The following is a 25525-nucleotide window of genomic DNA, read 5'->3' as shown; positions in this document are numbered from 1 at the left end:
AGACCAGGGTCCAGATGAGATTCGGGGCTTTCGGTGAGTATCTCTGGGACACTGCTGTGCGCACCAAATGGACCAGTCTTATTTGTCCCTCATAGCTACCGCGCACGGACGGGATAATCGGCTTTTTTTCTTGCATCTGTCGTGTCAAATAATGTAGTCGTTTCAGAACCCATCTGTAATTGAACATTTTGACTTGTCTGTTACAATTTGTGTTTCTACTTGCTAAATCTACTGGCCCACATATCTGGCTTTTAATAAGCTTCTTAAAACTCTCTGATGTGGAATCCTTTCAGGCTAGTTTTCATGGTGATTATAAAACTCTCTCTACAATTTGTTAATTCAAGATAACCTGTCTTTCCACAGAGCGATATGAAAGATAAGTTCATCTCCTGAGGCCACAACTTCCACACTGAGCTGACTCACTGACAACTGTAGGCAGGTGAGTAATGCAGTTCTTGGAATATTAAAAATAGGAGACATAGAAACATTGAATATATTCCTGCATGAACACCTTGGGTTGTCTATGCTCAGCCCTAAACCTCATACAGTGGCTTCATGCAAATCAATGGTCTACATGTTTATATATTTTTTGCTGAGCTTTCTGTTAATTGATTATGTTCAATTCATGTTGTCTGCTAACAGTCAGTTTGCTTGTTTTCGTTTACGCATTGTTTCTGCTTCATTTTCTTTCTGTTTGTTTTTTTCATGACTTTTCATTCCCAAGATAGTCGAAATGACATTCATCAGGAGTCTCATTACAAATTGAGACTGCCATTTGATGAAAAAAAAAACACCATCTCTCACAAAACGCATCAAAGTGTGACTCATTATGTACAAGTGTTTACTTGCCAACCTGAGACCTCTGCTTAGCAAACAGGAACACGTGTGAGGATCAAATCATCATCATTTGTATTGGGTCAGGGGCTTTTTTTGGATTTGGATCATTTGGGAATTTTTAAAGGTTAAATGAGAAACTTAATGAAATGGAAAAGTGGCTTCTTGCAGTGGTATAAATCCTGCACTGAGGTGGTTAATCAATAAATTAATGTTGAATATCTGCAGAGAATTGTAGTTCTGTACTGGTGGAGATCCAGCTTGGAATCTATCTAATGTCTTTGGTGAGACTCAAATTATCAATGTAACTAATGACTAATAAATGACTAATGACTAATGACTAATAAATCCTGGATTCTTCAGGGAAACAAGACAGAGTATCGCTATGTTTCTGGACCTTGTTAGCTTGTTGTTAATTGGTGATTTCAGAGAGGAATGCATATTGATGAACTGTGTATGGCACCAATAGGACGGAAGAAAAAAATGGAGACACCTTTTGTTCCTATTGTACTGTTTTATTCCTCTGTAGCGACCAGTTAGGCGAGCTTGCTTTTACCATAGAAACGTCACCCACTCAAAATTTGTGCAGGGTTGTGTGCCAGAGGAAAGCAGTATTATATTGTGTTGTAGGAGAAGGAATCAATGATGAAAGTACACAATCTTGTACTCTTGCCGCTAATGTTATTATTGCCAGGATCCAGGACTTTCTGAAATGCATTTGTTAAATAAGTAGGAAACATTCTTTGTAAACGAGACTACGGATCATGTGTTTCGTGTTTCACTGCTGCTCCTGATTGTTGCGTGAGTCGCTGTCCATGGTGCTGAATTAGCTGGTGTTTCACTCTTTCTGATCAGCAGACATGTGTTGAGTTGTAACATAATTATGTTGTTGCACAAACATTATTTGTTTATCTTCTATTCATAAGGCAACAAACAAACTGAAAGACAACTTAATTACTACATCTGTGCTGGGCTGCTTCACCCTGAAATGTTGCCTTGATGGAAAACGTGCACTCTAGTTATGCAGGTGAGAGTGGAGATTGCAGCTACTCTCTGCTGCATGTCAATGAGAGCATGTGCTGTACATAAAGCATTGTCAAATCTCTTCTGCTGTAGGTAGGCAACCTATTTTTGAGATGGAGATGGTCTTGACGTTTTAATTAGGAAGCACCAGATTACATTCCTGGGCTTTTCCCCCTCTCCTTTCCTCTGTTCACATCGATGCACATGTTAACCCTGCATTGAGCATTGATGCTGTACTCCCTGAATTGTTCACTCAAGCTGCTAACGGCCACTCTGCTGCCAAGAAAACCACTGTGAACTGATTTTAAGTTGTCCCCTGACATAGGCATAGGCATTCCAATGGCTTGTGCAAAATGGAAAAAAAAGGGTGTTTACTAAAATTTTAGCATGAAACAATATATTGCAGAGTAGAGTTGAGAGGCATGCTGCACTTCCATCAGAGATCAGGATTGTTTATCCTTTGAATAATCTTATAATATCTTTATCGGTAGGTATGGGATGCTGCCGAAGAACAACTGCTCTTTCCTTGTTATGCTGTCAGTGAAGATTATTTTAGAATCCCCTCTAACTTGACAATACATGGTGGACTGAGTCACTTTTTCCCTCAATACTACAGGTGCAGAGGGTAACATTTCTACCGCTGCGTAGCACCGAATGACCACATTATGTGTGTGGGTGTTGGACAGGGTAGTTCAATACCGATGAGTCAATGATTAGTAGGTGCCAAATTTTCTGGCTTTCCAAACTCGAACCTACGAAACTGTTGGATCCCACGTCATATGCATGCAAAAGAGTATGACTGTGAGTACTTCTGTGATGTTATATGCTTGTCCAGGTTACAGAAGGAATAGAACCCTGAGTGGTGAACATCTGACGCAGGGAATGTGATGATCTCATCCTACAGGCAAATATCTTACCCTTCTGTCTTTCAGACATTTGGATACACCTTCACATGTGACGTGAATTGAACTCCGGCATCATAAGACTGCAAGCATCATCACGCTGCGATGTCTCTGCACAAGAGTATCCTGAATTTCACTCCCACTTTCACGCCATGTATGTTTATCTCCTTTCTGCTGGTCCTGCTCCCAGGAGTCACTCATTTCTCCCAGGGCAGCGCCAGCCATGATGAAGACAATGGCAGCACACCAGGCAACTGCTCCAGTACTGATAACTGCACCGAGGGCGTGGTGCTGCCCATGTGGAACCCCCAAAACCCTGCGGTGGGTGACAAGGTGGCACGCGCCATTGTTTACTTTGCAGCCCTAATATACATGTTCCTGGGCATGTCCATCATCGCAGACCGCTTCATGTCTTCCATCGAAGTAATCACCTCTCAGGAAAAGGAGATCACGATTAAGAAGCCCAACGGTGAGACAACGACAACGACTGTCCGCATCTGGAATGAGACCGTGTCCAACCTGACTCTGATGGCGCTGGGCTCATCTGCGCCAGAGATCCTGCTTTCCGTCATTGAAGTGGTCGGTCATAATTTCGAGGCTGGATCTCTGGGTCCCAGCACGATTGTGGGCAGCGCTGCATTCAACATGTTCATTATCATCGCTATCTGTGTCTATGTGGTGCCAGAAAATGAAACTCGCAAGGTAAAGCACCTGCGGGTGTTTTTTGTGACTGCTGCCTGGAGCGTGTTCGCCTACATCTGGCTGTATCTCATTCTCTCTGTGGTCTCCCCCGGAGAGGTGGAGGTTTGGGAGGCCGTGCTCACCTTCCTCTTCTTCCCTCTCTGTGTGCTGCAAGCCTGGATTGCAGACCGGCGCCTGCTTTTGTACAAGTACGTCCACAAGCGGTATCGTGCTGACAAGACCCGTGGCATTATCATTGAGTCCGAGGGAGATGCCATGTTCACTAAAATGGACTTGGAGATGGACGGCCCGGCTGTGAACTCCCACACTGACCCCAAAGAGGCTCTGGATGGAATGCTGGAAGGGGTGGAGGAAGGTGGAGGGATGAGTGCGGAGCAAGTTCAAGAGGATGAGGCCCGACGGGATATGGCTCGCAATCTAAAAGACTTAAAACAAAGGCACCCGGAGAAGGACATGGAGCAGCTGATTGAGATGGCCAACTACCAAGTGCTGGTCCATCAACAGAAGAGCCGGGCCTTCTATCGCATTCAAGCCACGCGTATGATGATCGGAGCCGGGAACATCTTGAAAAAGCACGCCGCCGACCAGGCCAGGAAGGTGGTGAGCTGTCATGAGGCCACCGGGCAAGAGGAAGATCCCAACACCATCTACCTGCAGTTTGAAACCTCTCACTACCAGTGCTTTGAGAACTGTGGCTCACTGAAGCTGTCAGTGACCCGGCATGGAGGAGAAAGTGGCTGCACTGTGAAGGTAATAAGAAGTCATGATTGTAAAAGCTCATGCTCGATTTACAATCAAATTAAATTGCTTGAGGCATAAGATATATTAATACTTCAGCATTTTATTAAAACTCCATTAAACTTTCTTCTTTGCTTGTGCCACTCAGGTGGACTACCGTACCGAGGATGCGACTGCCAATGCCGGCTCAGACTACGAGTTTGCTGAGGGCACTTTGGTCTTCAAGCCTGGTGAGACGACAAAAGAGTTCACTGTTGGCGTTATTGATGATGATATTTTTGAAGAGGATGAGCACTTCTACGTGCGTCTGAGTAATCCACGTATCGCTCACCGGGCTGAGGTCTCCGTCCTGGAGCCAAGCTCCATCACCTCCAGCAACAGCACGGTGGGCACCTCCCATGTTCCTCCAAAGGCAGCCCTGGGCAGCGCTCCCACCGCCACCGTTACCATCTATGACGACGACCACGCTGGTATTTTTACGTTCGAGACCAACTCCATGAGGGTCAGCGAGAGCATCGGCAACATGCAGGTGAAGGTTCACCGAACGTCCGGGGCGAGGGGAAAGGTGGCGGTGCCCTACCGCACCGCCGAGGGCACCGCCAAGGCCGGGGAGGACTACGATGAGGTGTCCGGCAAGCTGGAGTTTCAGAACGATGAGACCATGTGAGTGACAATTGTTCCTTTTCTTCTTTGATGTGATGACTTGGCTTCTCATCACTTTATCAAACATCGCAGCCCCCATGTTGACATGTTAAACTGTCCTGCTAGATTACTGTCAATGATCTATTCTGGTAAAGGATAAAAGGACTATTTTTATGAGTCATAGATATGTTGGCTCTGAGAAGTTTAGATCTTTCAGAGCAAGGACGTAGGAGGATAAGAGGATATAATTGTGAGACAGATAATGAAACAATGGAGATGATGTAAAAGGGAAAAAAAGGAAATGAAGAAGAAGAAGAAGCATAGAAGCAGCCTTCAATGAATTTCTGTGCAGTTCATTCTAATGCATAGAAATAAAAACTCCACTGCAGAAAACAAAGGAAGTACATGTTAGCGACAGAGCAGAGGAAAGAGTGTCAGGCAGGTGAATGCACAACAGAGAGGAGGGGATGAGGGTCTAGCAGCTACTGAAACAAGTGTAGGCAAGGAGACCTGTGTGATATTTTCAACAAAAGGATTCGTGGATGCGCCAGCAGAGAAGCATATAAAGAGAGCAGGGAGGAAGAGTACAGACAGAGGTGAAAGTGTGATGTTGTTCCAGCTTTTCTCTTCAACGTTGTGTGGAGGGTTTGGCAGCATGACGAGTACACTTGTGTTCGTTTCATGATGTGATGAGCAAAGGACCTGGCAATTATCCGCAACAATGTTTTTTTTGTTGGTTTTTAGTTAAATAAGAACTGAACTGTATCAAGCTCATCACATGAAAATGTTTTACAGCACGCCAGAGGACAAAACAAAGGAATACAATGTGTCAGATGATTCCGTCTGTGTGAGGAGCATTTCAGGGCTCGTGTGTAGGTGTATTGTGTAGGTCGGCTGAGTGGGAGGAAAGGCAGGTGAATACGCTGTTTGTTCTCAAAGAGAATGCAGATCTCTCTATTTGTATGTTTTGCCTCGCAAAAAAGGTGAAATGTTATGATATATGTGTCTGTTTGCTTGTGCACATGTATCTGCATGTTTGCTTGCTTTTTGTGCATTTTTCTGTGTGTCTTTTTAAGAGTGTATGCCTGTGCGCTGAATCCACTCCAAACCCACATCAAACAAAATGCCGCTCCAAAGGGGAACTAAAAAGAGCTTCTTGAGCACCAAAAGCAATTCAAGAGAGTGAAGAGGGGTTAAAGGAGTCCCAAAAGTTCTCCACGCAGCGCAGGCGGCAAATGAAGCTGTGGTTAATGAGACAATAGTGCATAGCATGAAAATTAGAAGCTGGCAGCCTGTATCTGCATTCAAATGGAGACTGAGCATTAGACAAAATCCTCACAGAGCCAATTATCTGTTCATCTAACTGTAGCAAGCTGACAGTGACACAAGCATCTGCACACTTCATATTATCTGGAGTCGCGCTTCTCTCGACAGCCGCCGTGCAGCAGGAGAGGAAGGACTGTGGAGAGCAGGATCCAGCGGAGCAGGACAGTTTGCTCCGGGAAAATGGATGAAAAGAAAACCCAAAAGCAACGGGGAAATGCCAAAGCTTTTCTCCACTGCTCCTGTGCTCCTCTGAATAACAAACAAGACCTTAAAGGCGAATGCAGGGGCACTCTGATCATAGGTAAAAAGGTCTGGCTCAGAGCTTGAGTCAGAATTGCCTGGTCCAGTTGGATGAAATCACAGACTTATCTTTTTAGCCAGCTGTATTTTGAATCTAAATACCTAAGGAGGTGAGAGAAAGAAAGGCAGCATACATCTCTATTTGCCACCTAAAGATATTGATCAGGGTATTCATCAATTGAGCCAAAGTTCCCCCGTTGAACAGATTCTCAAGGACCTAAGTCTTGTACACTATCACATTCTGTTCCTGCTTTATGCTCCTCAGATCTCCAAGTCGCACTGAATATTTCATGAGGTTGTTTAATTCCGAGCATTCCGTCAGTCCTGTTAAAAGATACGGGTGAAACCGCTTGACTTTTAAAACGATTTTGGCTTTTAGTATCCGCGCGTGTATTTGTGCAGAAAAGCTTGCCAATGCTCCGTGTTAAATGCATATCTTCCCATATCTCACTGCCAAAGTTCATCCTTCAAACGAAGCTGGCTTTTCTCACCCAAGTGTTTCCCTGGGCGTTCAGGACAAAGAGCTGACACTCGGCAGCAGGCCTCCAGGCAGCTCTCTGTGTGTGTGTGTGTGTGTGTGTGTGTGTGTGTGTGTGTGTGTGTGTGTGTGTGTGTGTGTGTGTTAGTTACAGTGCATCTTGCTTTGTGTGTCTTTCTGTACATATGCCAGTCCCGGTTGATGTTTGAGCATGCAGAGGAGCGAAAGAGGAGGAAGGCTAGTTTTTAAGCTTGTGGCGTGGAGCCAGGAGGAACGGTTTTAAATCCGGGCGTGCAGTTAAATAATAATTTACCATCTAAATTCTGCACTGCAGTAAATAGATTATGATACAGACACAAACCTCCGATTGAAAATGAACAGGCTGAACCGTTTTACATTCTGTGTTTATGGATTAGAGGAAGATCTGCAAAGATCCTTTGATGCGTGTGCGTAGCTTCCTCTTGTATCTGTTTTCGTTAGCGCCTCAAAATGTGTGGCACTTACACACTAGTTGAGGCTGAGGTGGATAACGGGGGCAGTTATATCAGCTTAGATGGAAGAGATGTGAGGAGATCACTTCTGAAAAGGGAAATCAGTACCCTGATATTCTTTATTTCTCACGCTTAATGTCAATCACTATCATCAATATCGTTCTGCACTTCCTGACAAACACAGAAAAGTGGAGCAGCGGCGGCACGGTATAGGGTCATGCTTTCGTCTGTAACTGCCATATCAAAGGACTGCAGAGTTGCGGCGGTGAGCAAGCCAGCGGGTCACGCTCACGTGCACTAAAAGCACGTCCTGCCGGTCCGGCTATGTCAACAAAGCAAGGAGAAGCTCGGATAGTAACACACACATAGGGAGAGTGAAGCGACGTCATTCTTTGCTGAGGTGGAAATTACTCCACTATACCTTTGCAAATAGTTGTTTGCTGCTATAATAACATGCTGAATGTCGCGTATGGCTCCTTTAAGATTCGTCTTAATTGAGGGTGTCGCCACTTTGGGCGACAGGTGGGTGCCATACCAGTACGCTTCAGCTCCCAGACGATCCACCTCTTTGCCTATTTTTAGAGTGAGGCTGTGTCGTCACTGCCAAGATGGCAACACAGGCTTTTCAGAAACCTGGTGACGTCACAGAGACTACATCCATATTGTATAATGTCTATAAACTGGATACAATCTGGATATACCAAAAAAACAAAACCGATTTGAGGTGGCAGTCTGAACAAGCCCAAAAGTGTTTATAGTTCTCGAAAAATCGACACTCTAGACGGAGGTAAAAGCGGGCTGTCAGAGCAGGAGGAGACGCATTAAACATTTTTTAAATATGGGGGCTGCACATTTCATGACATAGCTGGCAGCATAGTCTTGTTGTTATATGTTGAAATTGTCCTCGCTCAGTCGTTTAGATATTATTCAGCAGCCCTTCTCAATTATGTTGCAAGTTCAAGTTATGATAAGAGTCGTATGTCATTATCAATCAACCTTTTGTTTCTGTATAAATATCCTGTACATAATAACCAAACAACAACACTGGAGACAATAGAATGCGGCAGATATGAGAAACACATTTCTTCCCGGTGCTGCTGCTTTGTGTTCATATTCAGCTACAATGCAGTCTCTCTGGAGCTGGTAGAGTTCCAGTAACTTGCTCAAGGACACGTCAGCAAGGCAGACACATGCTGACATATTGGTTTGAGCCATGATTCTTCAACTGAATGGCAGTGCACCTGTTCAGTCGTAGGCATTTGAAATACTGTCATGCATTTCTGCATTCACTCATTCGCCCTACTGGCGTCCTTTTAGTCAGGCTCTCAGGAGGCCTATCCCAACAATGCAGAGTGCAGAAAGCAGAGATACTCTCCGAGGGTGAACATGGAGGCATACAATCACTCACACTTATACCTGTGGGCAGTTTGGAGACTCCAGTCCTCATGACTTTCTGTATATGTCTTTTGGCTGTGGGAGGAAACTGGAGCATCCTAACCAAACCAACGCACTATGTGGAGGAGCGGGAAACTCCCCAAATAAAGTTCACAGTTGCCGTCCTTCAACTGCAGCTTTATATATTCGACTAAAGACACAAGATTGGTACGGAACTGCTCATCCGTCAGTAAGAAAGCAAATGTTGATCTGTTCCTTTAACTAGTTTATTAGCCTACTTGCTGCTAGCGCGGTACATCAGTCAGTTTCTGTAAATCTTGCAACAGCCAGACCTCAAGACAAAGAGTTACAAAATCTGAACTTTTTTCTACACTGTGAACATATTTTATTTTTAATTTGAGCCTACTTCAGAGACATGGGAGCCACATACTTTAACAAAGCTCCACTGGGTTGTATTACTTTAACATGTAATACCTTTTCAGTTCGTTTGGTTTCTTGATTGGTTTCTTGCCGGTTTTCCATGAGCTAGACGTGATAGCGGTTCTAGAGTTCTGGCACATTCAGAAATGATCCAGAACTCCAAAAATCCAAACTGAATGCAGTCATTTCGTTCGCTTTTCGTGTTATTATAAACCCTGCTGTTAGACTCTGGCATAGGTTGAGATTTAAATTGCCACATAATCATCCTAATGCAGTATGTGAACCAACGTCCCTGCTGCTTTTTGACAGCCTTTCATTTCTACCTTGTATTTTAGCGAGAGATCTGCGAAGTGTTAATGATTGTTTGATCCCTGCCTGTTATATCCTTTACATCGTCATACACTTAAGGACAAACAGTATCTGCCTAAAGTGGTATGTAGACTTATATAAAAACGGCTGCTGTGTGAATACAGTCCATAGCAACCGATCCACACTTTATTTGAAGGCCTTTCCACGAGGCTTTAAAGTGAACTCACTGTGTCCCTGTACATATCGCACTTGAAATAACATCTTGTTCAAAGGATAAACTATTTTTCTTTTCCATTGCAAGGACTTAAGGCGATACTGCGATTCCCTTTGCTCCCACTGGCATGACTTTCCTTGACATCAGACTGCAGATGACGTATCACTCGTGTTTAAAATAAACTTCTTCTCTTCCGCAAGCAAAAGGCTCTACCAGCGTGTTGTCGAATTCTGAGTGTACATGAGTAGACGGAAATAGACAGCCACCCACATATCATTAGGGAGATGGAGGGAGACGGAGAGAAAGACTCACTGTGACAGTGTGGGAGAATGAAGCGGGCTGAGGCAAATATGTCAGCCACAGTTTGACACCACATCCTCACGTGTTTTCACGTAGCACTCAGATTTAACAGTAACAAAAAGCTGTATTTCTAAATATGTCTTAAGAGTTTGCCTGAACCTGCATGGATTCCTACATCGGTGGTGCTTGATTTCCACTGAGAACAAGATAATAATGCAATTTCCGATGACTTATAGCTTGAAGTGTGTGGGAGGGTGTGAGCTAGCTCGTTATATTTCTCTTTTGCTCTAATGGAATTAATGGTGTGGAAGGAGTCTGCCCTCTTGTGGGGTGCTGGGAAATATATATATATATACATATATACTGTATCTATATTCATGTTTTACAGAGGGTTCTGTACTTCAGGATATTTGTTAATTTGTAACAAATCTCCAGCTTCCATCTCCTTAGCTGACATCTATATTTCACAATTCATTGTGTAGGCAGTTTACACAGGTTGTCTACGCATTAGAAACTACTCTTACTAGATGCCTGGAATATTTTTTATATTTTGTATTTCAGTAACAACTGCAAACTGCGGGTTAACGCATATTATATGCTGCTGATATTTCTTAAATAATGCTAATTATTTAAATCCCGCATCTCTGTTTGGCTCCATCCTTTCCTTGTTCCTTGACCCCCCTCTGCTTTCAGGAAGATGCTGAATGTGAAGGTGATTGACGACGAGGAGTACGAGAAGAACAAGACTTTCACTATTGTGTTGGAGGAGCCCATCCTGCTGGATGTGGGACAGAGACACGGTGAGCTGAGCTGAGCAGCTTGCATGCTACAGCAGCAGAGGGATTTTCCTCATCATTTTTATGGCTGGACTAAATATTATTTCACATCCCCTGTCGTTTATATTCTATTTAAATTCTTGGGCTAGGGCACTTTATATTCATTGATGCAACTTCCTCTTGACTCTGGGGAAACTCTAAGGCGTGATCTCTTTAGTCCCTTTGGTGCATTTCATGGCCATGCTTTATGCTGCAGCACTCAAGGTTTAATTGTTGCTCTTTAAAACAGCGTGGGTTTTAGTAGCTTGATCAAAGTTAGAGCTATAAGGCACAAAGGAGTTATTGATAATGTGTTCATTTTTTCTGAAATGCCTTACACAGTTGCACATTAATCCTAGTTTGTAAAGGTATTGTAATGGCTGACAACATTGCAAAAGAAAATAGCAACACAATTTGTTTCAAATTTGGTATTTTGTCATTTGAATATTGCTAATATCCCCCATCTATGAAGGGCATCCTGTCTTAAATTAAAGTTTTTTCCATCAACTTTGTGATATTGATTGTATTACTAGCATGCCCATGCCCACCATAAGATCCTCAAAAAATGAAGTCAAATAATCAGTTCTTGGATGCATACAAACAAAGAGCATTTTAGGAATGATCACAAACTAAAATGGAATATAGTAAGATGTGTTTTTGTACTTGGAAATATAACCGATGTCTTCCATTCACAGCACATGTTTAACACTCATCCAAATGTCACATGTGATCCTTAGTATGCTTAATTCTCATCCAACCACGCCGGGTTTGCTTTACGGTATCTCATATTGTAGCAAATCCCCCGTGTGGGAAGTACTGGCTGATTGTTCACACACACCTGTTTCTCTGGCGCAGGAGACACCAATGATAACAAGACAGCAGCGGGATCAGAGGACGTGTCAAAGATGGGCTGCCCCTGTCTGGGCGAGCACACTAAGCTGGAAGTGGTAATTGAGGAGTCCTATGAATTCAAGGTAACTTCAAATAAGCAGCTTTTTATTTACGTCAGAGCCCTATTCACCTATCACACTGACGTGTGCGTACTTCAATACCTCTCACAAGCTGCTACTGATGAATGACAATATTTAGTTTGTTCTTACAAGATTTGCCTTCTCTCCCCCGACTGAATATCCATCAAAGCAGTTCTTTGGACACCAGAGAGGCAGTCACAGCCTTCAATTTAAAATATGTTGAAGATACTGAGAGCTCATAATTATCCATTAATTATCTTCTCTTTTCTGTCCATGATGACCTTGTTCAGTAGTTTGTTCATGTGTTTCATACTGCCACACAGTTAGAGCTGGGGCGTGGTGCCAACATAAAACATTGATATTTCTGACTCTTACAGTCATATCTGTTTTGTCATAATATTTGGGGTATGACTGTTAGGTATTCGTATTTCATCTAACTTGGCAGGGGTAATAAATAATTGATGAAGTGCATGTAACTCATGGATCTGGCAGTAAAGTCAGTCACTCATCATTTCATCCAGCTTGAATAGTCAAATAAGTTGAGAAAAAAGTATAATTTTGAACGTAATGCAGCATTCAAAGGGCTTCTCTGTCAATTTTGTATTGCACTGCCATAAAGTTAGAGGTGGGTTCTCAAACTTGATGCAGCAGAGCCCAAGATATCCTGACTTAAAAACTCAAAGAAGAGTTACCGCCTCATGGTTGTATGTCAAGTTGCAGTTAACATCCATGTCTGTCCAAAATGTCATCACTTCATCATTTTATCCTATTAGACATTTGGGCAAAATTGTCATAATTAGCATATGATGTCTTGAGTCATGGCCTCTGAATGACATTTGCTCACCAAATTCTAATCAGTTCATCATTTTTGAAGAATTTGAAGACATTTCCTCTCGGCGTTCCTGAGATATTGAGTTCACGATAATTGTACATTATGTCCGGACAAATGCACGGACAACCCAAAAACATAATATAAGGCCTTCCACCACGGCCGTCCCCTGGGATGACACCGCCATGCCATTTTTCGGGTCACTTTGAAAAGCTCCTCTCAGAGCCATTTTCCAACAGTTTTTGAGTAGTCATCTTGAAAAAGTAAACTGATCTTCATGCATAAAATTGGTGGTGTTTAAGACCCCTTTACGACCAGATTCAAGCTGGAACATGATATTGCACTGATACTTAGAGGCTTCAGTTTCATGTGTTGATACTAACGGCTCTACTTTCTGCACTGGTGTAAAGCAGCTTTATGCTGGCGATGCACCTTTTTCCTGCATCTCTTTTGGTGACTCTGTGCACCAGAGTGGGAAGAGTGACTTGGTTAATTGCACCTTCATTTACCACATCAGCGTCCCTAGTCTCATATGACAGTTAAGATGAAGATGATATTGATACTGTATACTGCGTGACTGTGAAGAGATGGCTACTAACAACCTGTCCTTTTGCTTTCTGTGTCCTCGTGGCCGTCTACAGAGCACAGTAGACAAGCTGATTAAGAAGACGAACCTGGCTCTGGTGGTGGGAAGCAGCAGCTGGAGGGAGCAGTTTGTTAGTGCTGTCACTGTCAGTGCAGGTGAGTCGCAGCTTTGTGAAACGTCTCCTCTGTTCATCCCTGTGAGACCGGACCTGTGGAAGATTGAGTCTGCAGGCTGCATCCGGCCCACCAGCTGCTTCTTACCGGCATCACTGTTGTGATGTCTCTTTCAGATACTTGTTTAATAATAAATTCCCAAAGGCTCCAGTTTGGCGGAATTTAAAGAAAGGCCTAATTTACTGGATAATGAATGAAAGAGATTACAAAAACAGAGCCTGTTTTAATATATTTTAGCAATTACGTACTTATTTGCTACTCCCTTTTAACCCAGACATTTTATTAAAAATGCATGATGTGGAGAATTCCTTATGTGGCTCAACATAAAAACTAAACTTGTCCAAGCTCTGCCTGGACAATTAATGGCTCTGACGTATTTATGTATTGTGAATGTGGTATGGTGAACCCTTTTTATTTTGCCCTTTCAAAAGCCATTCACTTTGTGAACCTTTTAGGTCTGCACTAGCGCACACAACATTTAGGCTAAAAGCGTACAGTAGACACCAGATCAGTGTCATTCTGTTAATATGCTCCTTTCTCTCGGTTGCATTCTTTCTCTCTGTGGTTGAGGTCACTCATATTTTCATAACATAGGCATATATAGGCAGGAAGCATCCTCTCTCTATATATATAAATATATATGCTTGTATATAAGCATGCTTCCTATGTATGTCTCAATCACTATAGTCGTAGCTATATTTACAGATTTAATGTAACGATTTGAAAGGGTTAGCTCCCACACATTCGTCAAATGTGGTGGGGGTGGGTGTCTTCATGCTATATAAGCTTGATTGTAGCATTAACTGGACCTATTTACTGTTTTATGATTCAATATGAATTCATGAACTGAGATGTGATGTCACAGCTAGATGAGATGATACATTCAGTTCTCTACACTGCAGGATACGGTCTTTAGATAGTCTGTGAAAAGAGAAGGCAGCGGGTCTTGGTACGTATTTTGCAGGCCTTCACGCATCTATTCTTTCTCTGCCAGGTAACGATGACGAGGAAGAGAGCGGGGAGGAACGTTTGCCCTCCTGCTTTGATTACATTATGCACTTCCTGACAGTGTTCTGGAAAGTCCTCTTCGCTTTTGTCCCACCCACTGAGTACTGGAACGGCTGGGCCTGCTTCATCGTGTCCATTTCCCTCATCGGCGCTCTGACGGCTGTGACCGGGGACTTGGCCTGTCATTTCGGCTGCACCGTCGGCCTCAAAGATTCCGTCACCGCTGTGGTGTTCGTGGCCCTAGGCACCTCTGTTCCAGGTGGGCGTCTGTGGTTTCCAACAGCTCTGCCGTAGTCTTGTCCTGGGTTTCCTCTTGGGGTTTGTGCGGGCAGTAGAAGCAGCTGCCTGGGAAAACTTGTGCAACCTCTAACTCCGCCTGTGCTGTCAGAGTAATTCTCTCCTGAGCCCCTGTCTTGAACATGAACAAGTTGTAAACAAAGATAAAGCCTGTTTCACTTGTTAGTCTCTCTGTGCTGCCTAATTGTATCCCCATTGCACTAAACACTGCCACAGCGAGGCACAAATAAGAATATGAAAATGAGTCGTTGACAGCTCAGTTAGCCGCACACACTCCTTCAAGTTTGCAGGTGAGTTATCCAATCTCTCTCTCTCTACCACGCTATCGCATACCAATTTTCTACCACAAAGATAAAGGTTTATGCTCCATATCTCTTGGCTTATTTTAAATGAACTGACTCACTTTGTGCCCCATGAGTTATTTCATTTCATAATACCTGTAATATTTGTCCAAAGTTGCTGGCAGTTGAGGGTTTAAGGGAGGGTCCCTGTCAGAGTCTGTGCACACCGCTAATCTCTACCAGGAGGCTGATTTGAAAACAAATGACTGTTTTCTATTTCTTTCTTTATGCTTAATTAATATATCTCTTCCTTTCACAGACACATTTGCGAGTAAAGTGGCTGCCATCCAGGACCAATACGCTGACGCCTCCATCGGCAACGTGACGGGCAGCAATGCAGTGAATGTGTTCCTGGGCATCGGGGTGGCGTGGACCATCGCTGCCGTTTACTGGAAGAGCAAAGGAGAGGTGTTCAAGGTGGACCCAGGCTCCCTGGCCTTTTCCGTCACCGTCTTCACCTCCATGGCGCTGGTGTGTGTCATGGTGCTGCTCTACCGCCGGCGTCCCAGCGTGGCAGGCGGAGAGCTTGGGGGCCCACGGACACCCAAGCTCCTCACCTTATTCATGTTCCTCTCCCTCTGGTTCATCTACATCCTGCTGTCCTCCCTGGAGGCTTACTGCCATCTGCCTAGCTTCTGAGACAGAGGGAGACACACAGACACGGCTCCTCTCCTTGTTTTTACAGTCTATTGAAGGTGTTTTTTCTCTGTTTTTGTCTATTTTCACAAAGGTTTATAACTATTTGTATCATTACGGTAGTTATTATTGATACCGCGCAATATTTGATTGACTTTGAATCTTTGGACTTTGGAATTTTGCTGCCACCCACTATGCTGTGAAGTATAGCTTTAGCCACTGAAAATAAACCTTTTCTTGACTTTTCTTCCTTTTTTTGAACTGCTATGTTCCACTGAACATTTATCTAACCACTGCTATCGGCATAAATCGCATCAAACCTTCGATCACTTGGGTTTTTAAGTGTTAAGAAAGCACAAGATTAGAGTAGTATATTTCTAAGGGTGTTATTAAATGGAAAGTTAAAAGTGCATGGGATGACGTTATACTGACATTTACATAAAATGAAAGCCATTACTGAGGCTGAAGTGATGTATTTGTGTGTTGATATTTATTACTCTATCTATACATTAATTATTTATTGTATATCATGTAAACGATGAACATTGTGCGTGGCAGTTTTGTGAAAGAGTAGGTTTGTTTACTTTTGCATGTGATCTTATTAAGAGTTTCTTGGTAATCTATTTTAAAGTACTGAATGTAATATTTTGATATGGCTGTTGATGTGTTGATGTGTTCCTGTACATGTGACTCACAGCTGTATCTTCACTGCCTGGTCCCCTTTCCCACAAAGCTTTTTCAATCAGTATCATGTTTGACAGAGCCAGGGTTAAAAATGCCTTTTTGTTTTTTACAACATGAGTCTTAAAATTGTCTATGAAGTATAAATTCTTTGAGCACATATAGATTTTGTTGCGTGTGTGTAAGGTATGTGTATGGTGTGTGTGTGTGTGTGTGTGCGTGCACCTCTGTTCTCCAGCACAAATTGGCGAAAGGCATGGCACTATTTTGTCATTGTTTGCACAAGTGCAGCCTGAGTACGGATATGAGATGGACAATAGTTTTCGTATCGGTCACACTGACACATGTGAACATTTTTCAAATTCAGTTTAGAAAAAGCACAGCAGCGAGCAAAGGGTCAAATGAGTCGAGGAAGAGGAACTAGATCTTAATAATTGCACAATCACCGAACTGGTCCATCATCTGGGATGAAACAATGTGCTAAAAGCAAAGACGCGTAGAGTATTTCCTTAAAAGTGTCTCCTTGTGTCGCACAGCAGTTGATATTGAAGTTTGTTTTTTATTTAACCTAGAATCTGTAGAGCCATATTTATTGTAACAGTATTACAGCAAAGGTATTTATATGATCAATTTTAGTTTTATTGACATGCACGTTTAATGTACAAAAAGTGGAAATAAATGTTGCTCATTTATGATGCTGTAAAACTCCTTGTTGTCTTAATTTCACATCTTCAATGATTGAATACTCTTTCACGATTAGGTCTATAACCAAATAACCAAAAACACACCAATGTTACCCTATTTAGAGTTATAATTAATCTGAATATGAACTCTTTCTTAATGCTGATAAACAATGGACGCTGTCAGTGATATATTATTGCATCATTGTTACTGCACCAAGTCATAAGCATGCAGAATTTTACTTGTAGTTGGTCGAGGTGGAGCTAGCTTTAATAACTTTATAAACAGTTTCATAGTTTAGTCCTTTGGTTCCCGAACTAGAGGTCACACCCCTCAGAAGTCACAAGATAGATTTGAGGGTTCGTGCGATAATCAATGAGGGTTGGTAAGAAGAAAAAATAAAGTTCTCTAATTTGATTCACTTTTTGGACTTTTTTTCTCTTTTTTTGTGATAAATAAACAATTATTAAATGAAACATCTGAGCGGGTCACAAATCAAAACAGTTGGGGACCACTGATTTAATCCTGAATGCATTGTATAAACTCATTGTAGGTTAAGTCTTAACACGACAAGCAGCTAAATGTCACATGAATTAAAACATCTCCCTCTGAATGCAGGGGAATTTAAGAATGAAGTAAGATAAAATAGGAATACTGAAATACATATTCAGATGACCATTATTTATTACCACAGTCAAGAGAAATTTGAGCTGACGAGCTTTGTCTTTGATGAAAAGGACTTCTGAGTGCCGTCGGGGGATTTCAGGTTTCAACATGAGTGTTTGTCCTGATGCTCAACAGCAACAACATATTACAGGAAATCATTTGAAGGAGAGTAAAGTCTGATGTAATGGTCTATTATTCTGTTTAAAAACCTCTCACAACTTCATCAAGGTCAACAATCATTGGATTATTATCGGTCATATATTTCCCAGCTCTACCATTCGACTGAGCAGGAAATGAGCCCTGGACTTAATATGCATGCACACGCTGAGTCTGGAATGGTTTCGTGCTTGCTGCAAAGGGCATGCTGGGATATGATCGAGCCCACTGAGAAGGAATAAGCAGGTAAAGACAGTGCCGAATAAAGAACTGGCAAAAAAAGTTATGTGATACTTTATTGATCCTAAATCCTCTCGTTTTCTCTTGTTTTGTTTTCTCGGGGTCAGCTATGGAATAGCCGGCTGTGTGACCAACAAGAAAGAACTTGTCAGTGATCTACCAAATATGAACAGAGTTTAGTTAAAGCTGCACTAATGAATATTTTGATATCAATAAACACTTCATTTTCTGGCTTTACTGTTCTCATCAGTGTTGTTTCCAGCAGTATAGGGAGCTGTTTTCATTGAATATGCTCTGATTAACTTACTGTATGGTACCTGCCCAGCACCAAATGACAGATATGATAAACATAGTTTAGCCTTTATCAGCTAAAGGGACAGATATTTCCTTCAGGAGTTAGCGGAAGCTAAACACAGAGCTAAACGGAGAGTGAACATTGGATTTATATCCACCAGGTGCTCGGATTTTGAGTGAAGTTATTTTTCCAAAATGAGTCAAACGTAGAAATTAAAGTTAAAGATGAATTGAACTGACAGCATTATTATTTCTATTATGATTTGTATTTAATTTAATATCGTTATCGTGAATTATTTTGGTCACATTAAGTATGTAATGAAAATCTGATCTGGTGACAGCCCTAATGTCAGTGTTAAAGCTTGTTGCATTGCCCCCCAGTGGAACTACAGTGGATCTACAAGGCCCCTTTTGCGAATTCAATAGGCTTAAAGAAGGTGTCACTGACTCCTCCTGGGACCGGATGAGTGAACAGAACTTTGACCGCACATCGTGAGCTAACTTCCTGAAGAGATATGAAGAGGTTAGAGAGGCATATTGAAATGCATCAGTGTCCTTCCATTACTGCTGCTCTGAAATGAATAAGTATGCGATTAACCTCTCACAATGAAATGAAATCACCGTACAAGACACGACAGGACAAGATACTATTCTTGAGGGAATGTTAGATCATTTCAGCAACAGAGAATTGGTTACAAAGACAGAATACATATGTTCTGTTCATACTTTATGTGATCATGAGTATTTTCTACTTGCTTACATCACTGCAGTGTTTAATGTAGCACATTCAGAGGTCTACAGATGTTTTTGAAACGTGCACTGACATTATCTAATTCACAATGTACGTGTGAAATGTGATAATAAAGTGCAGCAGCTGCAAACACATCCCGTAATTATCCGCTGGTATGTGAAATGCGCTTAATTTGGGAATCTGAAAGACTTTCATTTACAAGTTACAGTCACAGCTGAATGGGCCTCAATTTAGTCTGGTTGGTGAAGTGTCTCCAGTGTTGGCTGGGGGAGACAAGTGGATCAATGCGTCAAGAAGTAGAAGTATTTGTAGCAGTAGCAATACGAGACGGGCAGGCTCTGATCCTCTCTGTGGAGGCTGAAGTTACAGTACGAATGCACAACTCAAATGTAATATAGTAGGGGAGACCGGGTAAGCTTTAACCACGGCTCAGTTGTAATTCCTCTAATCCTGAGCATGCTTGGGTGATCAAAGGTGTCGATGCAGAGGTTTGCATGCACATCTTGTGAGACACTGAACCACGGCCTTTTTCCAAGGCTGCAAGTGGGCACAGTGCCGACTGGTTGGCAGACTGTCTGAGCCAAATTGCTGTTTGGCAACAGCTGGTGATGTCTTTATCGAACTGAAACAGAATCTATGAGAATCTTTAATAGAGCTTCTAAAACCACCAAAGGTCTTTGAAGGCCACAAGAGATCAATGCACGCCCATACACAAACCCCGGTCCAGACCCTGAATCGTTGGAATTGAAAGTCTGGGTAAAACAAAAATAAATGTGTTTTTTCTGAGTTATTAACAACCTAGCCAAATTTGAATGATTAAAACCCGCAAGTATATCAAATAAGTTAATCGTGACAAAATAAGCAGTATTCTCTGCTCTGAAACACTAGCGGTGTTTCCACTAAGGGCTCTGAAACCTCACCCAATCATGGGTGAGGTTTCATTACATTTCTACAGTATATATGACATTATCATATTCTGATAAAGAAAGTTGTCTGTTGCCGTGGGTTGTGACCCTCAAAACAACATTTAACAGCCACAACAAGCCTGACGTGAGCACAAGTTTAACTGGAACACACATGCAGCACGCTCATGTGAATGTCATGCACACAGAGAAGGCCGGTCAGGAGACAGACAGTGACGGACAACCAATGAAAACGAAAGTATTTTTGTCCTAGTATACCAGATGGCCAGTACACCACTGCTAACTAGCAAACTGTAGGCTGTGGCAAGTAGGTGTTGTAACAGGAATCTGAGCAGAATAACCACTGATGCAATGTACTGGGGTTATGATAAGGATGGCTCCAGTTTCAGGTCTGCCCAAAAAATATAATATTCAGTTCAGTCTTTTTGCATGTTTTCAGCAATTATTTTCTAACATGTATCACGATTTCTCAAACAAATCTTAACAAAAAGAGTTAAGACTTTACTTTACCCGGACTTTAAGATGATCAAACAACAGATGACCATCTACCAGGGGCTCTTGCTGACTACGCACCTCTGCCTAAGAAAAAAAAAAAAAAAGCCGGAGTGGCGTAGGTTGTGAAAACCAGTATTTGGATTTGTCACTTCTGGCTAAATATCTCTGCTTGATGTCTTTATTGGCACCAGTGAACGCCAACATGGTCTTAAAATGAGTCTCCATTCTATTTCAGATGACAGAATAATGTTCTGGTCAACATGACATCTGTGTCCTTTGTGAGGAAAGAAATGTGGATTTGTTTCTGTTCAATGAACCCATTAATGTGATCAAAATAAAATGTGTAACTAGTGCTAATGTTTTTGAAAGCAGAACTTGAAAAGGTAATGGGATATTACTGTATTAACAGTATCTTTATAAAAAAATGACATCACTATTTTATTTGTCTGCATCATGTTATATATCATTATGTTAATTAAGTAATAACAATACTGCCATATAAAGCATCCATCACAAGTCCTGCATTTAAAATGTCACCAAATAAATAAATAATATTTGCAAAATATACCTAAGTATCAAAAGTAAAAGGCTTCGTAATGCAGAAAAATGCCCACCTGTGAATATCGTCCTATAAAATATAGCCTATATATTATATATTATATATGTTTGCACTATGACCATTATCACCACTGTCCATCCTATATTTATACACTGTAGCATATCAAACCCAGCAACTTGTATCTGTATCTCACTATTACCATTACTTATACTGCAGAGTATATCTTTTTTGTCCATACTGTATATATTTTGCGTATCACACTGTTCATAGTGTTCATACTGTATATCTTGTTTATTCTATAGATAGCAACACATTACTCTGTACTTTACTGCTTTTATCACTTTTGGAACGATGAATTAAACTGCTGTGGAAATGTAGTGGAATAAAAAGTACAAGAGGCTACTTTCCTGAGAAAAGTAATGTAGTAGAAGTATAAAGAATATGTAAAAACACAAAGTACCTCAAATTTACTCGAGTATACTGAACATCAGAACAGTACTGAGTTGCTCTGTCATACACTTTGGGATATCTTCAAGATATGCAAGTTGTCGGTTCAACAACCAGCGCACGTGCTGCGTGCTCGCCCCTGATCCCTTCATCTCGTGTGTTTCGCCATTGGTCTGGGATGATGTCATCCACAGCAGAGACAATAGAGCCCACCTCCCAGTCAGTGTGTCCTCACACACGCGCCGCAGCTCAGAGTGACACGCGCTCAGACGTGACGCCAGCTGAGTTAGCCAAGCACCCCTGATTACATTTATTTATGCATCTTATTTATCTCAAGTCTGGCAGAGCTGTGCATCTTCTATTCAAGCTCAATCTCATTTTTTTTTTGTTTTAAATACATGAACAAACGAGCAGGCAGGGAAGGTGTTACACATCTGGATCAAACCAACGCAGCGGGTCGTGCTACTCGAGCCCCGTCCGACATGAGGAGCTCTCATTCCGCAGCGCATATATGATGAAAACACTTCGGGACGGCCACGCTTGATGTAAGTGATGCTTCTGTTTTTTTTTGTTTTTTTTAGTAACGTTACTTGTCGCGGTGGTCGCTCGGTCCGGTCGGCCTTGCAGCCCGTGAGAGTGCGGCTGTCACAGCACTACGTGTTGGTCAGCTTTAGCTCACAGCACAGAATCAGGCGCCTCCTCAGTGTCTCGATGTATTTTTAATTCACCGTCAAATTGACGCCACATGTTCAAACCACGCAATGCATCCTCGTGCTGATCGCCGCTGCTCGGTCAGCAGCTGTGATTGTTTCTCCGTAATGAGCGTGTGTTATTTATGGAAGAAGGAGAACTGCAGCCATGTGAAAAGAGACAAGTATAGAAAAACAAATGGACCATAATCATACACATCCACACTTGGTCGGAGTGAGTGAGTGACTGTAGGGGCCTGCTGGCCCGGGCCCTGTCGCCCACATCAGCTGTGTTTGTCATCATGGTAAAAAGGTTCAAAGACTGTGCAGCGAAGATGCCATTAAAAACACTGAGAAACTAGGCAGTGCGCCATCTGGCGACTGTATGAACAGGAACTGATAGATTTGCCATTGCAGAGCAGCTCTATATGAACAACAATGCAGAGGAAGAATGTAAATATTAATAGCTGGTTTATTTGCGGTTTTGCTGATGAGATGCTCCGACGAGGTGATGAGAGGCAGGGCAGGAGAGATGTGCAGCATGTGAGCACATTATTATAAATAGCATCCGCAAGTGATTTATTGACGTGCATTGCATAGTGAGGCTCTCGTCTCTGTCAGCATTGCCAGTGGTGCACAAATCAAGCAGAAGTGAAAGAGAGTGTAAGTAAAAGGATGTGCTAGAGATGAAGGAGCGGACACACACACTTGGCAAGCAAGACACATAAGAGTCACTGCAGTTTGTGTAAGGACATGCAAACCAAATCAAAACTTCAACCAGCGTTAACCAATGTGACTGACGTTAATACGGCTCTGTAACATGACAGGGTCACTTGAGGTGTAGTTTAAACGAATCATCCGACCCTCCGGCTCACAGTTTGGAGCTGCTTTTCGTTCAGATTTGTGGCTTTCTGGCCAGAACAAAAGAGACTGTCAAGGTGACTCACTGCTTTCCCCATTTTAAAACCATGGTGACGGTGTGATGCTTCAATGGAACATTCATTAAATCGACTTTGAATCTCTCAGGAAAGATGCAGTGTATATTCAGATCTTACATTCATGAATGCAAAGGTAAAAAAAAAACACTAATGAATACATCATTTCTTAATCAACAATCTATTTACAATGAAACATATGTATCGATTGTTCAGGGAGAGGAAGTGAATGGCCCTGACAGTATTTAGAAGCTATTTATGAAATATATTTCTGAAATGCACAGCTATGGACTTTACTTTAAGATACCAAGAACGAACACAGTGCCAAAGATTTTGCCAAAATGATTGTGTGGAGTTAAGGCAACGGCATAATGAACAGCATTGTCACCTAATAATATGAAGTTGTAAGCCCTGGTCTTCCCGGTGAGGAGTTGATATTAGGGTTGCAACTATTATCATCTTGATGAATTAGAACTTCAGAAAAAAGTGATGAATGTCCTTTTTTTTGTCCAAACCCAAATACTTTAATTTAATGTGACGAGGAAAATCAGCAAATCTTAACATTTAAGAACTTTAAAAATGTTTGTAATTTTTAATGATTGCTTCTCAAAATAGTTGCAGATTTATGGTTTCAGCTCTAGTTTGCTCCAGTCTACTCCCACAGGCTATAGACGCTCAGTAACAAACTCTAAACTGCTTACAGATGAGATGGACTGGTGGCCTCTGCTGTTGCCCTGCCTTTTACCCAGTGCATGCTGGGATCATCTATGGTGACTCTGAATAGGAACGAACAGGTCGACAGTGGATGGATTATTTGTGGAGCGCACAATTGAAGATATGTTCTGTGTGGCCTGGGAGCTGAAAATTAAAATGATCCATTTAACCTTAGAATCACTCCCACCATGAATAATGATAATTTCATTCAGCGTCCCTTCTTCTAAATGATGGCCCTGCAAGACCGGCTGTGACTGCCTCATGGTTTCCTGTGTTATTAATGTTTTCATGCACACTTTTACTTTATTTGAGCTTTTCTTCGAGGATATGAAGATATATGAAGATGGTCTTGCATTATTTCCAGAGGGGGGAAAGGAAACAGACTGTTGTTACCACACTGCAGCTATAACAGATGTTGCTGTTAAATAGAATTGTTTTTGCAGATCGTTTTTGATGCTATTTTTCGGAGAGGAAAAGGCCTGGCCGGGACCCATATGTTTTGGGGACTCGCTGGACGTGTGCTTGCGCGATCCAACAAGTTCCTGGACTCTTACGAAGCAGAAACTCCTTCCCTGGTTCAGATCAAAATACACTCTGAAACAAAAAAACATCAAATACACACGGAGGCTTTCAGCGTGTAATATTAGACCACGTTTGTTCGGCTGTTGTCTCAGCCTATTCATCTGAATATGTTTTTCATGCCTGTCTGTCTTTTTGACTGTTTGTTTGCACAAATCCATCATGTCAGAAAATGACAGTTTGGAGGGGCATTTGGTGGACAGAGATGCCTCGGCACAAGCACAACACCATACATCTTTGTGGTGTTCAGATCCAATGTCAGTTGATTACACAGCAGTCACTAACCATGACAGTGTGCTTTTTTAAATTCTTCAAAGATTTTTAAAATATATTCAAAGCGCATTACTGCTCTTCCTATCTATCTGTGACAGAGCTCAAATCCCTACCAACCACAAATCCTTTCTCCAAGCTGCTTTTGTCACTTTCTATTCTTGGTATTCTATTTTAGGATTCAGTCATTTTTATGGATTTCTTATTCAATTGAATTACTTTTAACATCACAATGTGCCATGACTTTGTGCAGGCACACAGTTAGCCTATTTGAAAAATCCCTGGGCTGTTGGTGCTGTCTGTAACTGATTAGCACTGCTTTGCTCCTTGATTCAAATATTTGATTGAGTGATTTGTTTTTCAACATGTCTAAATTGGGGCACAGGCAGGAAATCTGGGCCACACTGAAAACATATTGCTCTGCAGCCGAAGTGCCACCGATCTCATTGTATCTCCTATAAAATAATGTAATAAAAATAACAATTGGATGTGGGGATTATGACACTGTCTGGCCTCAAAGTCAGGTACTAGTCTCAGTGTTAAACCAGTGTTGACTGAATAGAGGAGGGAAGTGAGGGATAGCGCGATGTTCCCGATCACGCTGCCCACTGATTGGCCAGTTCGTGCAGTTGCTTCCATCACTGTCTGTCCGCTGAGTGTGGAGATTAGATGATGTAATTGTTCTGACTTCCCCTCAGTAGCCTGTAGTGGTGTG

General features: G+C 42.1%; 1 protein-coding gene across 1 annotated transcript; it reads left to right on the top strand.

Annotated features, from left to right (window-relative positions):
- Positions 1-362: 362 nt before the first annotated feature.
- On the top strand, positions 363-15733 carry slc8a4a (solute carrier family 8 member 4a; the record flags this gene model as incomplete). Its single annotated transcript, XM_079283742.1, has 8 exons — positions 363-439; positions 2790-4211; positions 4348-4862; positions 10768-10874; positions 11745-11863; positions 13331-13430; positions 14443-14715; positions 15354-15733. Exons 2-8 carry the CDS (start codon positions 2865-2867, stop codon positions 15731-15733), a joined length of 2841 nt encoding a protein of 946 aa, XP_079139868.1. The 5' UTR covers positions 363-439; positions 2790-2864.
- Between the last annotated feature and the right edge of the window lie 9792 nt (positions 15734-25525).

Source organism: Melanostigma gelatinosum (assembly GCF_949748355.1).
Source record: "Melanostigma gelatinosum genome assembly, chromosome: 14".
In the NCBI taxonomy this organism is placed as follows: domain Eukaryota; kingdom Metazoa; phylum Chordata; class Actinopteri; order Perciformes; family Zoarcidae; genus Melanostigma; species Melanostigma gelatinosum.
The sequence above is the reverse complement of the archived record's forward strand: the minus strand, read 5'-3'. Positions and strand labels throughout refer to the sequence as shown.